This window comes from Candida theae (assembly GCF_024610275.1).
Source record: "Candida theae strain CBS 12239 chromosome Unknown scaffold13, whole genome shotgun sequence".
Taxonomy (NCBI): domain Eukaryota; kingdom Fungi; phylum Ascomycota; class Pichiomycetes; order Serinales; family Debaryomycetaceae; genus Lodderomyces; species Lodderomyces theae.
In genome coordinates this window covers 199,727-222,411 of record NW_026261362.1, presented here as the reverse complement: position 1 = coordinate 222,411, position 22,685 = coordinate 199,727, and the positions used below count along the sequence as shown (strand labels likewise).

Here is a 22,685-nt window from a genome sequence, read left to right as displayed (position 1 = left end):
CAAATTGATACAAGAACAAAGAAGTTGAAGGGTATCCTCATCATTCTCATCAACAACAACCTCAACATCATCAACATTACCACCTTCCTGCAGCAATTAATCTTATATCCAAAGGGGTAATCTAATTGAAGAAAGAGAAGAAAATAATTCTTGTTATTGTGTAATACAAACAACACACACTAAAAACTAACAACCAACCACTACTTACTATATCGGGCCCCCCCTGCAAGGTGAAGCAAGGGATAAAAACCAAACTAGAGCTCCACTTGAACACATAACTTGCCTGATCTTGCATATTAAGGAACGAGATAGAAACCCATTTCACCAAAGATAATACATCGTTAGTATATACATGGTACGTGTACCTTGAGTCAAATTGAACAAGAACAAAACAAGAAGAAAGGAAAAAAAAATAGATATCGAGGGTTTTGTGTTTGTTTATTCTATTTTTATAAGTACACAACACACAACACACAACACACAACACACAACAACAACAACAACAATAATAATACATTATACATATTAACCCATTGAAGAAATATAAACAAAAATACAACCCTGAAATTGATACACAAAAACTAACTTCACACACACACACACACACATAATAAAATTTTCTTGACCCTTTGAAAAATATCATCAATGAATATGAAGTTGGGTATTATAAATTACTACAACAAACACAGCAACAACACACCCACACTTACACTTCCACCCACACCTACTCACACTCAACAACCACAACGACGACAACAGTCTAACCACGACATCTTCTACTTACCAAAGAGAGATTCAACTACTTCCAACAATACAAACACAGCTCAGCCTTCACTGCAACTGATAGATACAGGTACCACTACCACCTTTCCTTCATCTTCATCTAAAAGCTTTTCTTCCCTGTCTCAACCTCAATCCGCCAGTGAGACACCTTCATCATCACCATTCTCCACATCATCAACAACGTCATCCACCGTGTCGTCGTCAATCCCAACAACATCGTCAAATCCGACCACTTCGCCTACACAAGGGCCTACTCTGGAAACAACTCCAAGTACTAGCTCAAGTTCAATCGTTACCTCACCTACGTCGTCATCTTCGTCTAGCTCGATTCCAACTACAACCAGTGATACCACTTCATCGAGCATGTCTAGCTCAATTCCGACAGATACGACGAGTCTGAGTACTTCTACACCAAGCTCAAGCTCTACTGAGCCAACCCCAACTACCAGCTCGCAGACTTCGTCTAGCTCTACTTCCTTGGTGGAGCCTTCAAGTACAGATATTAGTTCTAGCACCCAGTCATCGTCGTCGTCGTCCAGTGACACAAGCATTAGTTCAAGTTCATTAGACACATCATCTTCCTCCAGTACTACTGATTCATCATCGTCAACAACATCATCATTCTCATCCTCGTCCTCGTCGTCATCGATCTCATCAAGTTCTGAAAGCAGCACAACTTCTAGCAGCTTTATTTCTAGTTCAACAAGTGAAACTTCGTTATCGACAACCGATCCATCCTCATCCTCGTCACCGTCATCCTCCAGCACGTCTTCATTTTCAAGTGAAACTTCAAGTAGCAGCTCGGAATCGTCTACTTCCTCCTCATCAACCGACTTTAGCTCATCTAGCTCACAATCATCGTCGTTCCCCTCATCAACCTCAGAGCCGCCATCTTCTTCTTCTTCCTCAAGCTCATCTCAAACCACTTCTTCATCATCGTCTTCGCTGACCACAATAGCAACAACATCATCTACATCGCCTTCTTCGTCTTCTTCGTCTTCTTCGTCATCATCATCATCATCATCATCTTCTTCTTCATCCAGAAGTCGGTCCTCCTCAACACCTTCATCTACGCTGGAGCCTTTATCAACTCAAGATTCCTCAACCTCGTCAACCTCATCAACTGAGAACTCTTCCTCAACAACAAGTTTGGACAAACATAGCTCCATCTCATCATTCACATCTGAGTCAACCTCAGTCTACACATACCCCGATACTACAATCACTTCAGTTGTAGCTATACCCACCTCGGCAGTTGTGTCAACTGACCTGGGATCCACCGCTGCACGTAATTCCAAACTCATTGGAGGCTTAGTTGGTTCAATTGGTGGTGTTATAGTTGTTGGGTTTCTCGTTGTGTTGTTTTTGTTTTTCAAAAAGCGCAAGAGACAAATTACCAATCAATCGCCGGATTTCAATGATGGTGGCGCAACTAATAGATTGGGTGCTGGCGAAGACGAGGAAGACACGTCATTTGACGACAAGAACGACCATATTTTCCACGATTCACCCAATAATGGTATGAAACAGTCGAAGCTTGGTTGGTTAACGTCGATTTTCTCCAAAAAGGGCACTGGCGCAGGAGGGCATGGTGTACAGTCCAATGGAGGTGGCGCAATTACCGGTAGTGGTGCCGTTGCCGGAGTGGCTGGTGCCGGTGCTATCGCCGGAGCTGGTGCTGGTGCCGGTGCTGGAAGGTCAAACACATTCAGAAGATTACGAAACAATGATGACTTGGAGAATCAGACTTATGGGGCTACACCACAGGGTAATATGGGCGATGGTCTCGATGCGGACGATGATGGATTTGCATATCGTGGAGTAACCAACTCCAACAACTTGGATTCAGTTTTCCGGTCTAATGGAAACACATCGTCAAATGCCAGAAACTCAACTTATTTTGGTGGTAAAAATTCATCTACTAGAGGTTCTTCCATTTCAGGTACGGGAGATACGTTTGTCAATTTCACTGATAGTCCATTGATGTCATCACAACAACAGTTTTCCACTGATCAGCAACACACAAGAATGAACTCGTATGGCCATCCATTGGCACACCCTGATGATTTCAATTTCCAAGAGGATCCTAGTGCCGGAAATTTGAGGTCAGTTGCAAGTGGCACTGCTAGGCCAGTCACACCTACCGCTGCCGCTGCCGCTGCCGCTGCTGCTACTGCCGCTACTGCAGGCGCCGTTGCTTCACACCATGATCACCCATACACCACTAACACAAGCTCTGACTATGAACCTGACCATGCTGCCGCTGTCCAAGCACAACAACACAACCAGCGTTTCTACGATCATGAATCTGCCCTGATGATGTCGTCATCAGCCTCATCTGATGGTGAGTTTCATCCTAGCGACTACGACGACGAACTGTTTGTCTTGCCAGGTGATGATGTGGCTGACCCTCGAGGACAACAGCGCGTCGGAGGATATGTTGTTCCATATGAACAAAGTCAAGCTAATCGTCAGCCGCAGCAACTGCCATTTGAAGAGTATGCTCAACAACAGACACAGCAGTCGCAGTCGCAGTCGCAGTTGCAGTCGCAACCGCGTGCAGGACGTGGTGGTCTGAACCATCCATACGCACGTCAAGGTGGTGTTGCACAACCACCTCCACCACCACAGCAGTACATGGGAGACCAATTTAGATATGGTCCTTATGGCTCAAATAACTCTTTGTCTAGGTTCCAGGAAGATATCTCGTAATGGTGACGAGGAGATGAGTGGAAGGAACTCTTGTTGGTTCTTATTTGCATTTTTATAAAACTGTCATTCTTTAGTTCGTTTATATTTAATTTCAAAGTTAATTTTGGGTCTCAAAGATCTTAGAGCTTGTAATTCGTATATGGCTTTGTAGTGGAGCAACATAGCACTCCTTAGTTTTGGGGATTGTTAAATATTACCACAACTAGCAAGTCATAGAGACAAGAAAGACCAAGACTCAAAATCAAAATGCTGTTCCGATACTCGCTTATTTTGCAAATCCGTTTCGCGCAAATTCTATAGTGTCTAAAATTTTAACACACGGTGAATTTCTCGCAAAGATTTAAAAAAGCATATTTTGACGTTATTGAGGGAGGGTTTCGGTATTTTTCTACTGTTGCAAAATCTCCTGCGAGTGAAGACTGACAAGGCTCAAATCACAAAGATGCACTTTGCTCAAGATAGGGTTCTAGGGGGGGGGGAAGAGGGGAGCAATTGTTTACAAATTGCTCTTTTGTTTAGAACTGGTGTCGTAAGAAATGTACCTAATAGACGCAAGTTTGCAATAGTTTCTGACATTGACAAAGGGTTGGTAGTAGACTTAATTAGTGTTAATCTCAAAGATTGTATATGGGGCAAGCTCAAGCAGTTTGTCTTTCTAGTGGAACCCTTATTGAGATCAGAGCTAATGTATCAACCAATGGAACAAGCCTCAACCTCTGTGTATATCTACAACAGCCCAGTGGAAACTCCGCACAACCCGCCAGACAAAAAAAAAAGAAAAATTTGGTAACTGCCAAACTGTAATCAATCCGACCTGATTCTAAGTTTGAATACTTTTAATGCGTCATCGGCTAACTTAAAACGAGGTTATATCTATCTCTCTTAAAATCACCTCCTTTCGAAAAAATTTTAACTTTTCTATTTCTTACACCAATTCATAAAAAAAATACAGAAGATGTGTGGAATAGAGTATCGGGAAAGGTGTCCTCACCTCGTATTCCCTTTTTTCTCGACTGGTGAAAAACCTTATTAAGCTTTAGGCTCTATTTACCGGCTTTGATGTTGGATCTTGGAGTACAAACTGTATCTAAGTTTTCGAAAAGTTTTAGCCATTTGACGTGCTAAACTTTTGCGTTAAAGAGGAACTGTCAGTTTTGTTGCTTGACAGTGTTGCTTTTCATAAAGAAAGGCATAATGCAGCGACCACCTAGATCGCTACTTTGAGCACAAGGACATCGTCCGCAGTTTAGCAAATAATGGTTTGAAACTTTTGCCGGAAATGTGCTTGGAACACAAATGTGGCAATGTACTGGAGAGACAAAAACGGAAACGTAAGTTGAATTTTGTTGAGAATGGTTCGATTTTTCTGGCTCTGCACATTGTAGCCATCGATATTAATTGGTATCTCCGTTTATATTGGTACGCGAAGAGGTGGTGCATACTACAGAAGCGAATGTAAAGTATATCACAACGGAAAGTATTCAGTATAACTACACTTATATGAAGTGTCGAGTGAAAAGGACTCTCCTCTATTTAGTTTGCATATGCACTTCGCCGCTCTATCAAGTCCACCCTCAAAACTAAAGTGCTTCACGTAGAACAATCCATCCGGTTCCATATGAGATTTAGCTAATTTCACTGACACGGAACAAACGCTCAGTTCAAGTAGGGGCAGGGCCACATTTCGGGATTGTTGGAGTGTGTTTCACATTGCCTTGGTCTCGCATTTGTGTTCTTCCTGCAAGGTTTATATAAATTTCAGTGCAACGTGTGGCGTTTGTAATCAAAAGCATCATCGCTTATAATGTGCACAATTAAATGTTTAGTTGTGGTAATAACAATCACGAGGAGGAGAAGCTCTAAATGATGCAAAACTTGAAGGGAAGTGTTGCTGGTCACGATAATTTTAGACTACGACGTCACAGACAAAACACGCACGCTAGTGTTTTGCTGGTGGTCTAAGCCCCTTTTAGAGTGATGTGCGTTATTTAACACGGTATGCATAAGAAATTGGACCATTTCAATGAAGTGGCGAAAATTCATGTTCTGGATTGTTGCTTGTCACTGCATTTTGAACCAGTTTCGGGTCGAACTGTGTAAGCAATTCCTCCTCAGTGAATGAGCTCGCTTACAAACTGGGACCCTATTGTTACTCAGTTCAGATAGTTGCCAGCAGAAAATGTTGACGCGGAGCTTAAGGATTGCAGGTAACTAGGCTATTTATGAATCTGACATCTCATCATAGTAAATCAACCTACAGTTTGCACGCAAATTCTCTCAAACTTAGAAACTACGATGTGAATCTAGAAAAAAGCAAACATGCATCACTTCTGAAACAGCTTAAGCAACAATGTGATTCCGAAACCCGATGTCTGTCTGTCGGTCCGAAAGGGCTCATTTTGAGGTTGCGCACGGCTTCTAAACTCAATACTTACGTGTATGCAATCACAACGCCTGAGGCGGGATTTTGGCATCACAAAAAAAAAGTAGTGAAAAGTACGCACTGTATTTTTTTTTTGTTTTTCTAGCTCCCACACCCTATAAGTGACGCAAAGTGCAACTTGGTGACGGCTTTACGCATTTCCTATTCAAGAACTAGCACATTATACGAGGTTTCACTTATGAACGAAGATAAGTACCATGCATAATTCCGACGATGAAACTATTGTACTTTGCGATGGTTGGAGGTGGCTAAGCAGACGGATATGTGACACGCAGAGTAATCACACTACGTAATCGCAGTATTGGCCAGTGTGTCAGTTTAATCGTAAACCCCCTTTTGTCTCCGCGTTGACTCAGAACAGTTTTAATTTTTCAGTTTACAAACTCAAGCATTTTAGTGTGCTTCTAGATATTCACATGTGCTGGAAAGCTTAAATTAGAGCGGGGGGGGGAAGGACCTGGAGCAAAATGCATATTTACCTAGCCTTTGAAATTGTTACCTACCCCTCTTCAAACCTGGCGCTTACTGCATCTCCTGTGACGGAGAATATATCCCCTTGTGCATTGTACAAGAACATACTCTTGAAAAACGTAACTCAAATAGGCCACTACCGAATGTAAGTTGTGGTAACAAATGCCACAAAACAAAATGAATTGACTAAAAAATTTTTTTTTTTTTTCCACTTCAACGAGTTACAGCGAAGAAATAAAACAAACGAAGAAATAATTTAGTTCAGTTTTACCACACGGTGATGTAATTGTGTTGACATTGAAAAACATTGCGCAAAGGGTTCAAGACATAGCTGCAATAGACTATTACTTATCGGGTTTCACGTATCTTCTGTTGCGGTTACCATGTGTACAGTATGTTTGTGGGTGTCAACGCTGTCTATCGATCCGGAAATGTACCATTAACATGAGATATTGTGCACGTATTTAAGACTATGACCATGGCCACAACCCATCTGAGCCGTTTATTGAAATCTGATAATCTAAATACAAACGATTCACAAAACAGATGTGATGTGAAAAAGAAAAAGAGGACGACATGCATAAGGAATGGTATAATTATTTGAAATTGTGAAATCAATGGTTTGTGTAAGACAAAGGGGTGTAACAGAATGCAGTCGAGGTGGAGAGATGGATTTGATTTGATTTCAGTGGCGATGCTTTTTCACATGACGTATATATATATATAAATATATATATATGCATTTAGAGTCACCCCCCCATTGCATGTGTTACCAAGCAGAAAGCCAACCGTGTTGGAGACAAAGAAGCGGAAACAGCAGGACACTCATAGTGAATTCATTTGCACCTCATCCATAACCAAGCCAGCTTGTTTACATGTTCTGGAAAACTGCTAATCAACTAATCTACTTCCATTGCAGCATTCAACTATAAACTCAAACTCCTCATACACAGTTAAACTTTAAACTTTTTTTGATTTCAATCATACACGCTGTTACACCCCAAGCCAAGAACGCAACAACACCCTAAAACTAACTCAGCGTAAGGGTAATTCAAGTCAAGCTTGTTTTGGTTCCTTTTGTAACCAAAGCCAAAAATTGAAATTTTGTTGTTGAGAAATCACGAAAAGGGAAACAAAGGACAAAAGAACAATATTATTTTTGAATTTTTAGAGTTTGCATTACAAAACCTTATTTTCAAGCACACCATAAATAATAATAATAGTAATAACAATAACAACAACAACAACAACAACAACAATAATAATAATAATACTACGATTATTATTGAGGCAAATTTGTTGTTACATTGAGTTATTATTTGTCGTGGCTTCTTGTGGCAAGGGGACATTACATCGTGAATTTATTATATTGTTTCACACGAGAAATCAACACTCGGCATACAACAAGAGTCCTTGATTAAAATTCAACTGAGCAAGATCAGGGCTCAACAGTTGCATTGAAATATTTGGGAATTAGGATTCGTTTTTTTGGCGGGCATCACTAATTAGAATTTTTCAAGAAGGCAACTCCACACGAACCAAAGCTTAAGCAGATTTGATCACCTTCTTTATTAAACTTTTGCCTTTTTTTTCGAAACACAAAAGCCTCACAGTTTACATACACTCCTACCAGAGAGGAACGAAATAGTGTTCATACTCTTTATACATTGGTCCATTTGAAAGTTACTTTTTTCAAATCACAAAACTACATAAAACATAAGAGGAAGGACCATCATAAAATTTCACAACGTCAAAAGTGAAAAGAAAACATTGGAAGCTTCTCCCAATAGACATTATTTATTGAATAAGCTTTTGCTTCTACCCCCCACCACCTCACCACCATTGTGATTTTCCATTTCCATTGGGAGTCAAAAAGAAGCACTGCGGGAGACCGGTGGAATAACAGTTTGGAAAGCCAAGAGAGGACGCAACGGGAAGATACAGTTTGTGATCTTTGTCAAAACTTTCAATTCACATCAAACGAAGCCTAAAGAGGGAACAGACAATTGACTTTCAATTAGTGGAGTGAAGCAAAATCTTTTAAACTCAATAGGAGTTAAGATATCTCGAGCCAAACAACTATATTGGATATAATCGATTCAGGTACAAGCGACTACAAAGACTAAACCTAGCAGGTGATTTAGAGTAATTCATCAGATCATTGCAAGCTCGACTACGCTCATACCACCCACCACTTTCAAGTATCGCATCCAAGGAAGCTCGGCCCTACATCACTTGGAATTGTAATCACCGATTCTATCAGTTCGGCAACCGCGATTGTTTCAACAAGGACACATCCACTTTGCATCTTGAGTGATACTCACTTGGTCGACTATCATATTTGTGTGTCAACTCCTATTACATACGCACGGCGAAGTTTGCAAATTATCCCTCAAATCTCACTTTGAACCTGAAGCAGTAACGCAAGTGGCTCTAAAATACGAAATATTTCAACGACTTCAATCATTATCCATCCAATTGCTCAGAACCTGGAGGATTATTCATCAACTGATCAGACTTTGTTGCTACTCGGAGCCTATTCAATCTCATCCACCACAACTCACCATCTGAGAGAAGCCTTTCTGCTAACTCATTGTACTCATTGTACTCCTTGTGTACGTGCAGCTCATTTTGGGGACGAGCATACATTATCATTTTCCAAGTACTATTGTGATTGCCCAATATTTCAAAATTCAAAGTTTCATTTCATATTTGTACGATTTTTCGTCCACACAAGTTGTTCTTGATAGGATTCCACCGGGGAATTGGTCTTATTTTTAAGTTTCAAGTGTTTATTTTCTTGACATACAAAGAAGTGATTAAACTTTTCCCAACCCAAACAAAAACAAAAAAAAAAAAAATAAGAAGCTAAACCGTTTAGCAAACTGTAGTGTGGAAAGTTAAAACAGGTTCACTATACCTAGCGCTATCTAAGCTTTTCATACTACGTAAAGTTTGACAAATAATAAAGAAGTCACCCAAAACTTTTTGCATCATCGATTACTGGTATTGCTTGCCTCCCTCCCAGATCGTCACAAAAGTACACTTCTGTTCCATTTGGAAATTCCAACCCCACCCCCTCCCAGAATCATTTCCGAACTGACAAATAAGTATAAATACACCTGCTGGAAGTCAGCTGAATTTAAGAGCCGTGCCTATTTTTTTTTTTTTTTTTTTTGGTTTCTTCTTCTTTTCTGATTCAAAAGATTAAACCAACCACTTAGTCAATCGTGCATGAAAATATACGACAATCTACTTACCAATTGTATGTTCGTTCACTTCAACACCATTTCATTAGAGAAGCGTAATCGAATTTAACTCAAAACACATTCAAAGGCTCATAATCAAGTTTTACCAAATCTCATTGGCAGTTAAAGTTACAACCACAAACTTTAGCCTGAATTAATTTTAGTTCTATTATATTTTTTTTTTTTTTTTGTTTTTCTTTTTTTCGTTGGATCCTGGTTGCAACAATATTCATCGACTTTGTGATTGAGTTTTATTACTGACGCCTGTCTATATTAATATCAACGAATTAACCACCGTCGCTGTCCATCAATTATTACTTCCAACAGGTATTCAGAATGGTATCTACAGATTTGTCTCCCACTTATCATGGCTATATTGGGTCCACTAAGGATGCACTTTTAGTCATCCACCAAGCACTAAACAAGCAATTAGAATTTGTTCCGCGCCGACCCCATGAAGGAGAAAGACCTCACTTGATTAAGTCAGGTAACGTGTTTGTGTTTATTGAAGAACAGTCGGGGATCAAACGTTGGACTGACGGTACATCGTGGTCACCTTCTCGTATATTGGGAAGATTTTTGGTTTATCGAGAATTGGACAAGTCTGGTCTCAACGAAATGGACGACAAAAAGAGAAAAAAACGCAAGTCTGGTCTGAAAAACCAACAAACACGACTGCGTGGCACAGACCATGCTGAGCCAGGAACAAGAAACATCAGAGATGGTGAGGAGATGACCATTTTGAATCCACAGACTCAACACCCCTTTCAACCAGTACATCAAGCCATTCCTAGCAGCCAGAACACACAAGATCAATCAAGATTGATACCGCCAAACACAATACCTGCGTCCAATACATATAGCAGCGCTGACTACAGCAAAGGTTTACTAAGTGGGCCCTTGGTGACTTCGTACGTATTCAAGGATCAAGGATTGATTAAAAAAACATTGTCATTGACTACAACTACAAGTGATCTCCATTTGCAAAAGTTGAATGAGAAACAAACAATACATTTGATCAGTTACTATAATGCGCAAGAAGTGATGAATGGGAAACTACAGCGTCCGTCAGATTCTGCTTTCAAAGATGTTGTTATTCCGGCAGCATTGTGGACTGCAGTCAAGGACAGCTCTTTAGGAGGAAAAATTCCCATCGAAGACGAGGCATTCTACTTCCTTGATGGAAACTATCAATTACAGAGCATGTTGCAACTGCAAGTGCAACAACAACAACCGCAGCAACGACAACCCACAGCAACCTTAGCAGCCAATTTTGGTGGAACTGTTTTGAATAATAACAAACTAAGTTATGTCAAGTATGGCCAGTTGCCTCAGCACCGGCAACAATTTCAAGCCCGCATGGGGCAGCAATCAAATGTGACAATTGGACCACCTAACCACCACCAAACTGACGTTGCTCCAATCAAGCGAGAAGAGGATGAAAGCACACCAGTGGTGGGAAATGATTTGAATTTCATCAATCCGTTTGCCGGAAACCAACAACAATTGCCCGTCTACGGAGGCTCATTGGGTCTTGTTTCCAACAACGGAGGTGCCTATAACTACCTGATTCAAGGACAGGGACAAGGATTCGCGCTATCCCAGTACAATCAGTATTTACAACCAAACGCTTCTCTGGTAAGCACACAGGACGGATACCCCCAACATTTTCAGTCAGGGCAACATCAATTGCAACAACAATCACAGCCTCAACAACAGCAGCTGTATGGACAGCAACAACAATCTGGTAGTCCCATTGCATCCAACCCTGCGTTTCAGGCACCACTTCCTCCTGGCACAATACCCAAGCCGTCAAGTGGGGTAGGAATGAGTAGTTCACCAAGCGTGTCAGCGAACAATCCTGGTGGTGACACAGCTGCTCAATATCGATTGAGCTCGGGATCATCGGTAGACCAGCTTTCCGTTGGCAACAATAATTCAGTATCCTCGGTCAATAGCAGTGGAGTATATCGAGACAGTTTATCCAACACCACCAGCACGAGCAGTGTTTTGACAGCAAATTCCAGCTTTTCGGTCCCTATTGGTTCGAGAAAGTTCAGCCAGCAGTCATCTGCAGGCCAAGTTCAGACTGTGATGCTGAGTAACTACCCACCAGTGAACCAATCATTTGGCACTACAAATAGTAGTTCCAATACAGTCACGCCTTCAGCTTCCTTGGCGGGTCCATCTACTGACAGTGCTCAAACTTTGCAAGCAACTTCTTCTAACGAGATCGAGCCAACCCAAGCACGTCCAGGACAATTCGTTGGTCAATATCTGCAACCGCTACAACACCATCAACAGCATCAACAGCATCAACAGCAACAACAACAGCAACGACCACAACAACCACGATGCCAGCAGAACCAACACTTGCATCTGCATCAACCCCAACTGATTCACCACCCGCCAATGTATCCTTATCCGCTGCCACATCAACAACAATTTCAGAAATGGAGCAATTCTCCTCAACAGAACCCGCCACCACAATTACAAGTGGGCGGACATGGTAATGGTGTTGCTAATTCGGGATTTGATGACGGAAATGTTGCTGCACCCGAGGGCGTACCCGGTCAGCATAGCTCGTACTACCCTACATCAATGCAAGGTCCAAGATTTTAGTGATGGGTTTTTCTGATCCGATCCTTGTACTCTTTTATTCAAAATGCTATATAGATAGAGCACAGTAATATTAGTATACTTTTGCGTTGCCCTCCCCCTCCCCTTGTTACCTTTGCATATCGCCAGGAAATTGACAACCTGTGATTAAGGAGTACATCGGCGAAAGTAACAGGGGGTAGAGAGAAATAGGGTCCCGACAGAGATTGTGTAAGTTACACTGGGGATAGAATTTGTACTTATTCTTACATGGAATGTTTCATTTGTTTTATTACGTTTGAAGAAATACACATTATGCTAGGTGCAACACGGCTTTCTCAATTCGCGTAGTCTAACAGATTTTCTGGTTATGAGACCTGTTAGCAAAACATGACTAAGTTGAAATTTGCAACAAGGTTTTTTAGTAAACGATATTTCAATGAAACAACACGTGTTCGTACTCTTCAAGTTCAATCTTCAAAAGAGCTTATTCCATAGCTGACACCTTCAGGTAGTTCCCTTAGCTTAACTTACCCCAATTAAATACCCTATAATACAATGTTGTTGACACATGCTTATTAATTTTGTGTTCCTACTCTCCGATTCTTTGCTCTACATGTGTGCCATATTTGACAACCAGAATCGATGTAAAGCTAAAAGCAAGGAGGCTCGTACAGTCTGCTTAAGCTGAGAATAAAGCCACAAAGTAGACCCGTTGTGTCCATTGATGTGTCTCCCACCATCTTTCAATTCGAGTGAGAAATAGAGGGTAGATGTGGTGGTGTAGTCGCCTTTAGCGTTGCAGCTCCAGGAAAGTGCGCACCAAAATGGATCTCTCATGTTAACAAATCTTTTTTCTGCTACCTTTTTTGACCCACACCACTGAGGTCAAGGCACTCCAGCATTAATAAACAATTCGAGACTTTCTATTCGCCACCTCCAAATGTCGAAAGAACACAATACATTACTCTCTGTGGTAGATGGGTTGACCTCAATAAAGTCAATTGTTCCCCAGCTACAGGCCACCTTCAACATTTTAATGACAAAGACACCCACCTACGAGCAGTACCAATATCTTTTAAACCTAGTCTCATCGGAAGTTCCAGGCGAGGCATCCAGCACCGTTGACAAAGTTAGAGCCCAAGTAAACACGCCTCAAGCTAGAGTTGCAGTCCATTTAAAGGAACTTTACGAGATGAAGAAGCTCCCTTTACTTACTGCGTTATCGAAAATCCTGTTCAAACTGGCACTTCCTGACCAAGAACGAAAATTGAGTGCATTTTTGGACATTGTACCGACAGAGGAAGAGAGCGCAGACAATAATGAGGCAAAGAACCTAGATGCACCAAAATTGTCAGTTGACCACCTTTCGTACCCACCATCTTTGCCTGTGATTTCTGATAAATTGTTACTAATAAGGGTAGCCACTGACAAGTCCTATCGCCAGGCGAGTGACTTTATTGAGCTGAAACCTGAAAAATTTGCCAATTCACACAATGCCAAGTTAGCACTACGAGGTCGTTCAACAATGGAGTTGATCTTGTTGAGTATTTTAGATGAGAAGTACCCCAATATGTACGAGGAAGATTTGTTGAACATACGTGATAGACTAATGTCATTGGAAGTATTGGCTAAGTTTGCGTTTGGGTACAACTTAGTTGACGTGATGAAATATAATTTATCAGTTGATGTGGATGATGCAACAAAGATGGAAGTATGTGCAAACATTTTTCTAGCTTACATCACTGGATTGCAAATGGATGGCTACGAATCCAAAGTTATAAAACTATGGTTGAAAACACTATACCAGCCACTAATATCTGACTTGGCAACCTCGGCGACACCAATAGCCAAAGTTGCATTTAATGAATTTCAATTATTGCTCAAACTGATTGCAAATGTAAATCGGTACCCTCAAAGCAGTGTAAAGTATGACATCCTCCAGGTTAAGACAGCCGACGCGTTTATTGCTCAGATTATTGTTGGAGATGAAAGGGAAGTGGTGGGCGCTGGTGTCTCAAATACTAGTTTCGAAGATGCTGAGGATAGTGCGGTGATGGAGATCATGAATGACCAAGAGAAGGTAGCTCGAATCTTCACCATTATCGAACAACAATACATAAGAAGCAGATATGGCGGTAGTAGGGTGGATACAACAAATGGGTCATGGCCAATGGCGGGTGAAATGCAAACTCGAAGTCAGCCGAGTCAGGCAACAGCCGCACCATTGTGTGGAAGCACTCTGTCCGCAAGTTCTGAACCACAACCACCCCACCACTCCCTATATGCGACAACAAGTGGAGTGCAAGGGCAAATGCCAAATCAAATGGCCAGTGCCACCACATCACACGATCAGAGTAGAGCAATGACAAGGTACGGTCAGCACAGTCCATCTCCTCAACCGGCTTATCCACACCAACCACAAGAACCAATATACGGCCAACAAGCGGCATTCGGCACATCGCAAGGGTACCCTCGTTCTTCGCCTCCGTGCGCATACATTCCATTGAGCGAGCGACGCAATGACTTCCAGAAATCCAGACACTCATACGATAGCCGCAACCAACAAGTGTATGGGCAACTGGCCCATGGGCTGCTGCAGGCCAATGCACAACAAGACTACGACCAACAACTGTATGAGACGATTCCACTATCGCATACTGGAATCGATATGCGTGCCCGGGCTGATTTGAACTCGATTTTGAGTCGTTTGCAATTAAAACCTGAATACATGGTTACGAGTGAAGGAGGTCTGTTTCATGCACTTTGCACATGCGAGGGTATTGCACTTGGTGCGGGTATCTGCACAACCAAGAAAAAAGCGGCCCAAAAGGCAGCTATGGCTGCCTTGAGCAATCGAAGTGCTTTGATGCAACTAGGGGCAATACCTCAAAACTAAGACATTTCAGGATGTCTCTAGAAGTCGTCTTCTTTTGATTGGTTGCAGACTTGTCTATGCAAAAAAAGGAAGAGAGACGTGTTGCGAAATTTTGCAGCTTTGCGTTTGAAAGTCCAATGTTGTGGCTCGCGTTTTTGTGCACATATTTGCGATGAACCAATCAAATGTTCCGAAAAGAAATCCCGGGCTATTAGATCCGTCACGTGGGATAATCACACAAAAACATATTGCATTTTGTTCCTGCTTTCACCGAACTGGGTTTTTGGGTTCTACAGGAGCAGGAACCCAGTATACGCAGTTTATAGCTTATACTTGGGTGGCGCATACTCAATAAATGAGATGGTCATCATTTGCCACCATGTTGTGTCCATGAAGGTTTGCATTAGCAACTTATGAAATTTCTTTTGATGTTCCCTTTTTTTTTTTTTCTTTTTTGACTAGTCGTTTTGTAGCAGTCTGAAAATTTTTTTTAATCTTCTTTTTTTTTTTTGGCTTCTGCCGCCCTCTCACATTTGATCTTGTCTCGATTTCTAGTGGAAAACGTTGATCCTTATATTCACTTCTCTTTTTTTGGAACTATTCACAGATCTACTACAGAAACAAATATTCAAAAGATGTCAACCCCAGTTACTGCCTACAAGCTCCCTGAATACACTATTGGAGATTATGCCAAATTCGCCCTTGCTGGTGCTATTGGTTGTGGTGCTACCCATGGTGCCATGACTCCAATTGATGTTGTCAAGACCAGAATCCAATTGGAGCCAACTGTTTACAACAAGGGTATGATTGGTTCATTCAAGCAAGTTATCAGTACTGAAGGTGCTGGTGCTTTGTTGACTGGTTTGGGACCAACTGTTTTGGGTTACTCGTTGCAAGGTGCTTTCAAATTCGGTGGTTACGAACTTTTCAAGAAGCAATTTATTGAATTGTTGGGTTACGACACTGCCAAGAAGTACAAGAACTCCATCTTTATTGGTTCATCTGCTTTGGCTGAATTCTTTGCTGATATTGCCTTGTGTCCATTGGAAGCTACAAGAATCAGATTGGTTTCTCAACCAACTTTCGCTAACGGTTTAGTTGGTGGTTTCTCAAGAATCTTGAAGGAAGAAGGTGTTGGTTCATTCTATAACGGTTTCACTCCAATCTTGTTTAAGCAAATTCCATACAACATTGCTAAGTTTTTGGTTTTCGAGAGAGCTGCTGAAGCTATTTACGGTTCTATCTCTACCCCAAAGAAGGATTTGAGTCACAGTACTGTCACTGCTGTTAACTTGGGTGCTGGTATCATTGCCGGTTGTGCTGCTGCAGTTGTTTCTCAACCAGCTGATACTTTGTTGTCCAAGGTTAACAAGACCAAGAAGGCTCCAGGTCAATCCACTGTTGGATTGTTGATTCAATTGGCTAAACAATTAGGTTTCACCGGTTCATTCGCCGGTTTGCCAACAAGATTGGTTATGGTTGGTACCTTGACCTCTTTGCAATTCACTATTTACGGTCAAATCAAGAAGGCTTTGAACTGTCCACCTGCTGTTGAGTTGTAAGCAGAATGATCAACCACCCTTTACGTGCTGAATCGATAATGGTGCTCCGTACTTGTTAATATATAGAAAACCTTACAACCATCATAATGGAAACTTTTGCGTAGTAACTGCACGTGCAGATCTCTCTACTCCACTGATGAAAATAGTTTGAATCTGTCACGTGCGTGATGTGGAAGTAGTCCATTTTTCTTTCTCGTGAAGTAGATTCAGAGCTAAGAAAGCTTTGGCAAAGCAGTCTGCCAGTTTTCATCCTCCTCTTTTTTGCTTGTCAGGTTGTAGCCTACTAGTATAAAAGTGCTACTGAGCATGGGCAAACCTTCCCCCTGAGTATTGCAAAAGAAAAGAAAAGAAACAAAAAAAAAAAAAAAGACCAAACCAAATCTTGGCTCTAAATGACCGGCTGCCTGTGCAAGTCTCAGCCATATTTTCATACACCACGATACGAAGCCAGCAGTACTATGTTCCAATATTCCGTCCTCTTGGTTATAACACGAGAGGTAGCTTCGCCACATCGAAACTGACTTTGTGCAATGAAAAAATTTATCACCGAGACGGAAATAAAATACATCCGTCTCCGAGTTCGTGAGGTAATTCCGATTCTTACTTCTTGGACGTAACTATTCCCTCCACAACACATGACCGATGAAATTTGCTCTGTATAGAATTCTATTGTAATGCACCTCTCAACTGTGAAGAAGACAAAACGAAGGAAAAGGGCAGACAACTAGTGATTCCTTTAAGCGTCGATTCTGTAAACAAAGTATACAAAGATTCAAAAGGTAGTATCGATGAATTTGGCAATTAAATGGCCCAAAGAGGAAAGAAAGAAAAAAAAAAGAAAAAGCAACAAATTGACATTTGATTACACAAACTTATTCTAGTTTTACACTGGTTGCAGTTTTAGTTTTCACAACCAATAGTCAAGTCTTGCCAATGAATTACCTCCCCTTCTCCTACTCCACTTCACTAAAAAACAAAAAAGAAAACACGAGAGTTTGCTCTTCTCTGATCCACACATATGCTTTGCCAATGTACTGTTTGGGAAAGGTCTACTAGTTCAAAATACAGCTTCAGGTTTACTGCGTTCAAGTACCAAGTGAAGTTGTGACAAATTTTCGTACAGACCTACGCATTAAACCCTACGTGCAATCACTTATTGATTGATTTTTTTTTTTTTCTTCTTTCTCTTGGTAAGCTCTGTTTGAAACTAACATCTGGAGCAACTTAAGTTACTATCGTATAGGGTTTTTGTTTGATGAGTTCAAAAATAAGCTTAAACAATATGTTTGCTAAGGCTAAGCCCACGATGCATTCAAGCAACGTGCAGATCAATACATTCTGTAATATGTACGCATCAATTCCTAAATTATTCGCTATAACATGTTATTCTTTTGTATCCCCAAAACTTTGCGAGTTATTATGTACTGGAACTATCGGTTATGTCTGAAATAATAGGAGAGAATAATCTGTTGTTTTTGCTCTGCTCGTACATCATTCTGTGAAATCCCACAACCAAAGAAGCAAAATTTCCCTTCGCCAAATTTATTGCCTCTTTGGCTATGCTATTCTGCCTCCAAACCAAGGGCTATTCTAGCCACTTACATTCTTATGAAGTATGTAATGTATGACCCTTTTTTTTTTTTTTAATTGCTTAACAGAGTTTTTATATACACAACCCATCGTTTTGTGCAATGATGTAATAGCTCTTCTTTGTACCACATAAGTCACGACCACATATAACGTCGGTTACTAATGGATAGCTTTGGAGGCAAAGTCTTCATTTTACCTGTGTATCCGAATGGTTGCTAACTGCGTAGCTATATAAATACACAGTTGTATTCCCTTCCCAGATACTGTAACACCTCTTTCTCAGCTTCTCCTACTCGTAACCCATTTCTGCAAATAACAACCATTATAAAAAGAATGAAAATTTTTGAAACTTTATTATTTGCCATTACTTGGTTGACTTTACAAGTTGCTGCTGCTCCAGTCAACAAGAGGTTCTTTTCTCCCTCCTCGCCCACTTTTTCCTTGATTGCTGTCCACAATGGTACTACTTTCAACTCCAACTTGGTCAAATTTAATGGATCTGCCATTAAGTTGGGCTCAGACGACAAGGCATTCTTTGGCACTATCCAAGCCGACAAGGGATACATTTTGAACTTGCCATCCACCAACAACTCAAACCAATCATCTACTGTCAATGCTGTTGTTTCCAATCAAACCCATTTGATTTCAACCACCACCAAGAACGGCTCAGCTAGCGAACACTTTGGGATCACCAACGGATGGTTATCCTACTTGAACTCTACCCAATTCTTGGCATGTCCAGAATCAGCTTCAAACGCTACTTCCAAGTCGTCCAACTCAACATCAAACTCAACTATCGAGTACGATCTTTTTGCAAACCCATTGAACAAGACCAAATGTGCTAACGGAAAGGGTTACGATGTCAAGTTGTTGGTCCAATTGAGTCTTCCAATCTCATACTCACCAGAATCCAACTCATTTGGATTCTTCAAGAGATTCGTCAACAAATTGTTCAAGTAAGGAGTTTATGTGCTACTAAGAGATGACGGTTTAAGCTACAACCTTAGTCAGTGGCAAACAGGTGTTGCTTTCCTTGTTTTCCTTCAATCGTTGCTTTAACTTTATTGAAATTTCGGTACCTACCATTTGTATACGTTTTATATTGATACCACTTAATCTTTGTTTTAGTTCAAAATACAAAAAGAGTTTACTTATATCTAGCATTGTAAGAGAGAGATGCTTGATTTAACATACCGAATACGACAGTGGAAGTATTGCCATATTGATTCCAATTGTTTTGAGAAGCTCTTCTCGAATGCTGCATTTTTGCAACTTCCATTAACAGACATGGAACACTGTCTCACTCGTGGGGTATACTTTGTATCTACCATAGGAGTCTTCTCATGGTGTTTAGATTCCTCAGCAACTAGGTAATCCTACTCTCCAGAAGATGTATCATATACTTTGATGTGCTCCATTTCACGCACGATATCGTAAAGCTCTTCGCAGGAAAGAAAAAAAAAAAAAAAAAGTGAAAGGAAGCAAGAATCAAATTCTTCCATCAGAACAACCGTGTAGCCTAATCAGTACAAAATGGCACCTACAAACTACAAGTCTAGTGAATATGTCGATGATTCGGATCTAGAAGGAGACGAAGAACAGGTTTTTGAGCCCCCAAAACATTATCACAAACTTTCTCATCCATCAAAGAGCTTCCCAAAAGCTAAGGATAAGGAAATATGGTTGATCAAAACTCCCAAGGACTTTCCGCTTGAAAAGTTGAAAACTTTACCCATTGCATTCACTAAAAACAGGGTGGCTGAATCATTTGACGTGGGCGGGTCGTCTTACCAAGTAGAGGAGGAACTAAGCTCTGCTTCATCTTCATCATCAATTCTCCCCACCACCGATATAAATAACAAGCATACAGTCTTCAAAGCAAAGCACAGTTCTTACAAGCCAACTGACTTGAAAATCACCCGGTTTTACAACATTAAGGAAGTTGTCAATATTCCGCAAATTGACTTTGACAAGGCCAGGATACCTAGAGAAGATGTTCCCCAATTGAAAAGATTGAGAATGAGGCATTATCCTACAGGATATGGTGAGAAGGATTTTGACATCTCATATGATGATGGCTCAGACTTGGAAGAAGGGAAGCCAAGCAAAAGGGCCAGAGTTAATAATGAGGATGAGTCCACGCAGCAGCACAGTCCAGCCAAACATCTCAAGGAGAAAAAGGAAAAGAAGGACAAGAAGGACAAAAATGACAAAAAGGACAAGAAGGACAAGAAGGCAAAGAAAGAGAAGAAGCTGAAGGAAGGTATCTGATTGATGTGTACTGTGCAAAATACATTTTCTTAGAGAGTTCGGCGATGTAATAAAATGCTCTACTGACCCTAAAGTTGTGAGCAGACATCATCTCTTGCAACTAGGGTTGACACAGGGATCCGTAGACACGAACCTGTTATGAAAGCACTTTTGAAATATGTTTACATAATTTTTATCTAATGTTAGTGATGCGATAAAAAAAAAAAAACAGGGTTTGCTCGTTTCAAAATCTCAATTTCCCCTACAAAAATCACATCGATTTCAAGTCACGACCATAATGGGAAGTACAGTGTCGAAACAAGGAGGGAGGCAGCTATCCAAAACCATCACAGAATCAGTTACAAAGCCGATAAACCGAAGTGAGATTGATCTTTTAAACTCGCAGAAACAGTCATTTCCACCGTCAGATGGCACAGATCATCTACATCACCCTAGCAACGTAGCTTCACCAACACCACTTACTGGCAACACACAGGTGGCACTAACTCCAGACGAACACTCTAACCAAGAGGCAACTGCATTTAGGGCCAACACTGCAAGCTCATTTGATCCCCAATTCTTGCACAAAAAGATCGGTCGTCAGACAAGCATAACCCCAGAGGGGAAAGATGGAGGCGATCCGCATGAGCAGGGTACCTCTACCTATGACAGAGGTTTCATTGACTCATTGAACCAACTAGGCAAGCAGATCAAGACGGTTGAGTTCAATCCCACAAAGGACAAGAATGTTGCTGCTATCAAACAGCTCCAGGAGAGGAAAAGACTTTTTGAGCTTGGAGAGCAAGAGGTGAAAGATCAAATGACGCAGAACATCAACCATGGAAAAGACGGGTTCAAAACAATGGTGCATCCGCAGACATTGACTGCCATTTTGAGGGATATCAAGGATCCACGAGTAGATAATCAAACTATAGCAAGAGATTATCAATTGAAACCGGATTTCTTAAACAATTTAGGTGATGTTTTCCAAGTACCAACCACTGTGAGGCAGTTTGAAGAGGATACCAAAGCTGATGAAGTGGGCCACAAGACTATTCCACAACAGCGTCGCTCTATTCATGAAAAGCAAGATGAAACAGCCAATGAAACAGTTGATGGCGAGACCTATAAGAGATTACAGAAGCGGTTGAGTTTGGATGATTGAATGGGAAATTGAAGTCATTTGTATACACATCGTATAGTGTACGGTAGTTAATACTAGGTCGTATAACACGTACTGAAGAAACTCAAAAAAAAAAAAAAAAAGAAAATAAAAATATGAAAATCCGGGGACTTGCGCGTAATTCCAGGGTGGACTTTCGCCGCCCCTTCTTTCCATCCAAAGACCTCAAAGAGAATGTCACCACCGGTACCAAAGCAATTATCAGCCAAAGAGGTGATTAAATTCCTTTCAAACTATTCCTCGTGTGACGTTTCCGATGCATTGAATCAACAAGGATTTGCTCAAGGCGGATTTATTCCCAATTTACTTAACCGATCTCCGGTATTGTCGACTACTTCCGCAGTCGGAAAAGCGTACACAGTATTGTATGCCCCAAAATCTGATCCACGACCTGCGGTGAAGCAGTCTTATATTGACCAAGTGCCAGAGGATGCTATTGTAGTAATCGGGTTGCCATTGGAATTGCAATTGACCACAGCCCCCTACCATAAGGTTACCAATGCTTTATATGGAGGTTTAATGTCGACGAGAGCACAATACAGGAAAGCCAACGGGTCAATAGTTTTAGGACGGATTAGGGACTTGGACGAGCATAATGAATTGAAGTATCCCGTATGGTCATATGGCTTGGGAACAACTGCCAATGGTCCGGCACTTAAGGTTATTGGCATAGATGTTCCTTTGGAAATCAAAGTCACTAGCATTGACCCTTCAAAGGATGAGGATATCTTACTCATAAACCCAGGAGACTATATTGTAGCCGACAAGAATGGGGTTGTTAGATTGGAAGACAATGAGAAGTTGAGTGGTGTGTTGACTTATATTCCAAAGAGAGTTGAGGCAGATACAAATGTTAGTGCTGATATAAAAAGCGGGAAACCTGCCAGTGAGTCGCAAAAGTTCTGGAGGGGCAAAATTTGAGTCACTGACAATAGTTATGTAGATTTAGACCAATTGCAGTCATGAC

The 22,685-nt window shown here is 41.1% G+C and overlaps 8 protein-coding genes across 8 annotated transcripts; all 8 read left to right on the top strand. All coding sequences in view use genetic code 12, as the record gives it.

Moving 5' to 3' along the window:
• Positions 1-645: 645 nt before the first annotated feature.
• On the top strand, positions 646-3,495 carry KGF57_000788 (uncharacterized protein; the record flags this gene model as incomplete). Its single annotated transcript, XM_051755292.1, has 1 exon — positions 646-3,495. The coding sequence occupies one exon, from the start codon at positions 646-648 to the stop codon at positions 3,493-3,495; it is 2,850 nt and encodes a 949-aa protein (XP_051610786.1).
• Positions 3,496-9,993: 6,498 nt separating this feature from the next.
• WOR1 (transcription factor WOR1) lies at positions 9,994-12,279 on the top strand (the record flags this gene model as incomplete). The annotated part of the gene is made up of 1 exon (XM_051755291.1): positions 9,994-12,279. One exon carries the CDS (start codon positions 9,994-9,996, stop codon positions 12,277-12,279), a length of 2,286 nt encoding a protein of 761 aa, XP_051610785.1.
• A 1,015-nt stretch (positions 12,280-13,294) lies between these two features.
• On the top strand, positions 13,295-15,154 carry KGF57_000786 (uncharacterized protein; the record flags this gene model as incomplete). Its single annotated transcript, XM_051755290.1, has 1 exon — positions 13,295-15,154. One exon carries the CDS (start codon positions 13,295-13,297, stop codon positions 15,152-15,154), a length of 1,860 nt encoding a protein of 619 aa, XP_051610784.1.
• A 614-nt stretch (positions 15,155-15,768) lies between these two features.
• Positions 15,769-16,695, top strand: MIR1 (Mir1p; the record flags this gene model as incomplete). Its single annotated transcript, XM_051755289.1, has 1 exon — positions 15,769-16,695. The coding sequence occupies one exon, from the start codon at positions 15,769-15,771 to the stop codon at positions 16,693-16,695; it is 927 nt and encodes a 308-aa protein (XP_051610783.1).
• A 1,923-nt stretch (positions 16,696-18,618) lies between these two features.
• KGF57_000784 (uncharacterized protein) lies at positions 18,619-19,245 on the top strand (the record flags this gene model as incomplete). The annotated part of the gene is made up of 1 exon (XM_051755288.1): positions 18,619-19,245. One exon carries the CDS (start codon positions 18,619-18,621, stop codon positions 19,243-19,245), a length of 627 nt encoding a protein of 208 aa, XP_051610782.1.
• Positions 19,246-19,818: 573 nt separating this feature from the next.
• RPA34 (DNA-directed RNA polymerase I subunit) lies at positions 19,819-20,556 on the top strand (the record flags this gene model as incomplete). The annotated part of the gene is made up of 1 exon (XM_051755287.1): positions 19,819-20,556. One exon carries the CDS (start codon positions 19,819-19,821, stop codon positions 20,554-20,556), a length of 738 nt encoding a protein of 245 aa, XP_051610781.1.
• Positions 20,557-20,833: 277 nt separating this feature from the next.
• KGF57_000782 (uncharacterized protein) lies at positions 20,834-21,700 on the top strand (the record flags this gene model as incomplete). The annotated part of the gene is made up of 1 exon (XM_051755286.1): positions 20,834-21,700. One exon carries the CDS (start codon positions 20,834-20,836, stop codon positions 21,698-21,700), a length of 867 nt encoding a protein of 288 aa, XP_051610780.1.
• Positions 21,701-21,892: 192 nt separating this feature from the next.
• Positions 21,893-22,639, top strand: KGF57_000781 (bifunctional 4-hydroxy-4-methyl-2-oxoglutarate aldolase/oxaloacetate decarboxylase; the record flags this gene model as incomplete). The annotated part of the gene is made up of 1 exon (XM_051755285.1): positions 21,893-22,639. One exon carries the CDS (start codon positions 21,893-21,895, stop codon positions 22,637-22,639), a length of 747 nt encoding a protein of 248 aa, XP_051610779.1.
• Between the last annotated feature and the right edge of the window lie 46 nt (positions 22,640-22,685).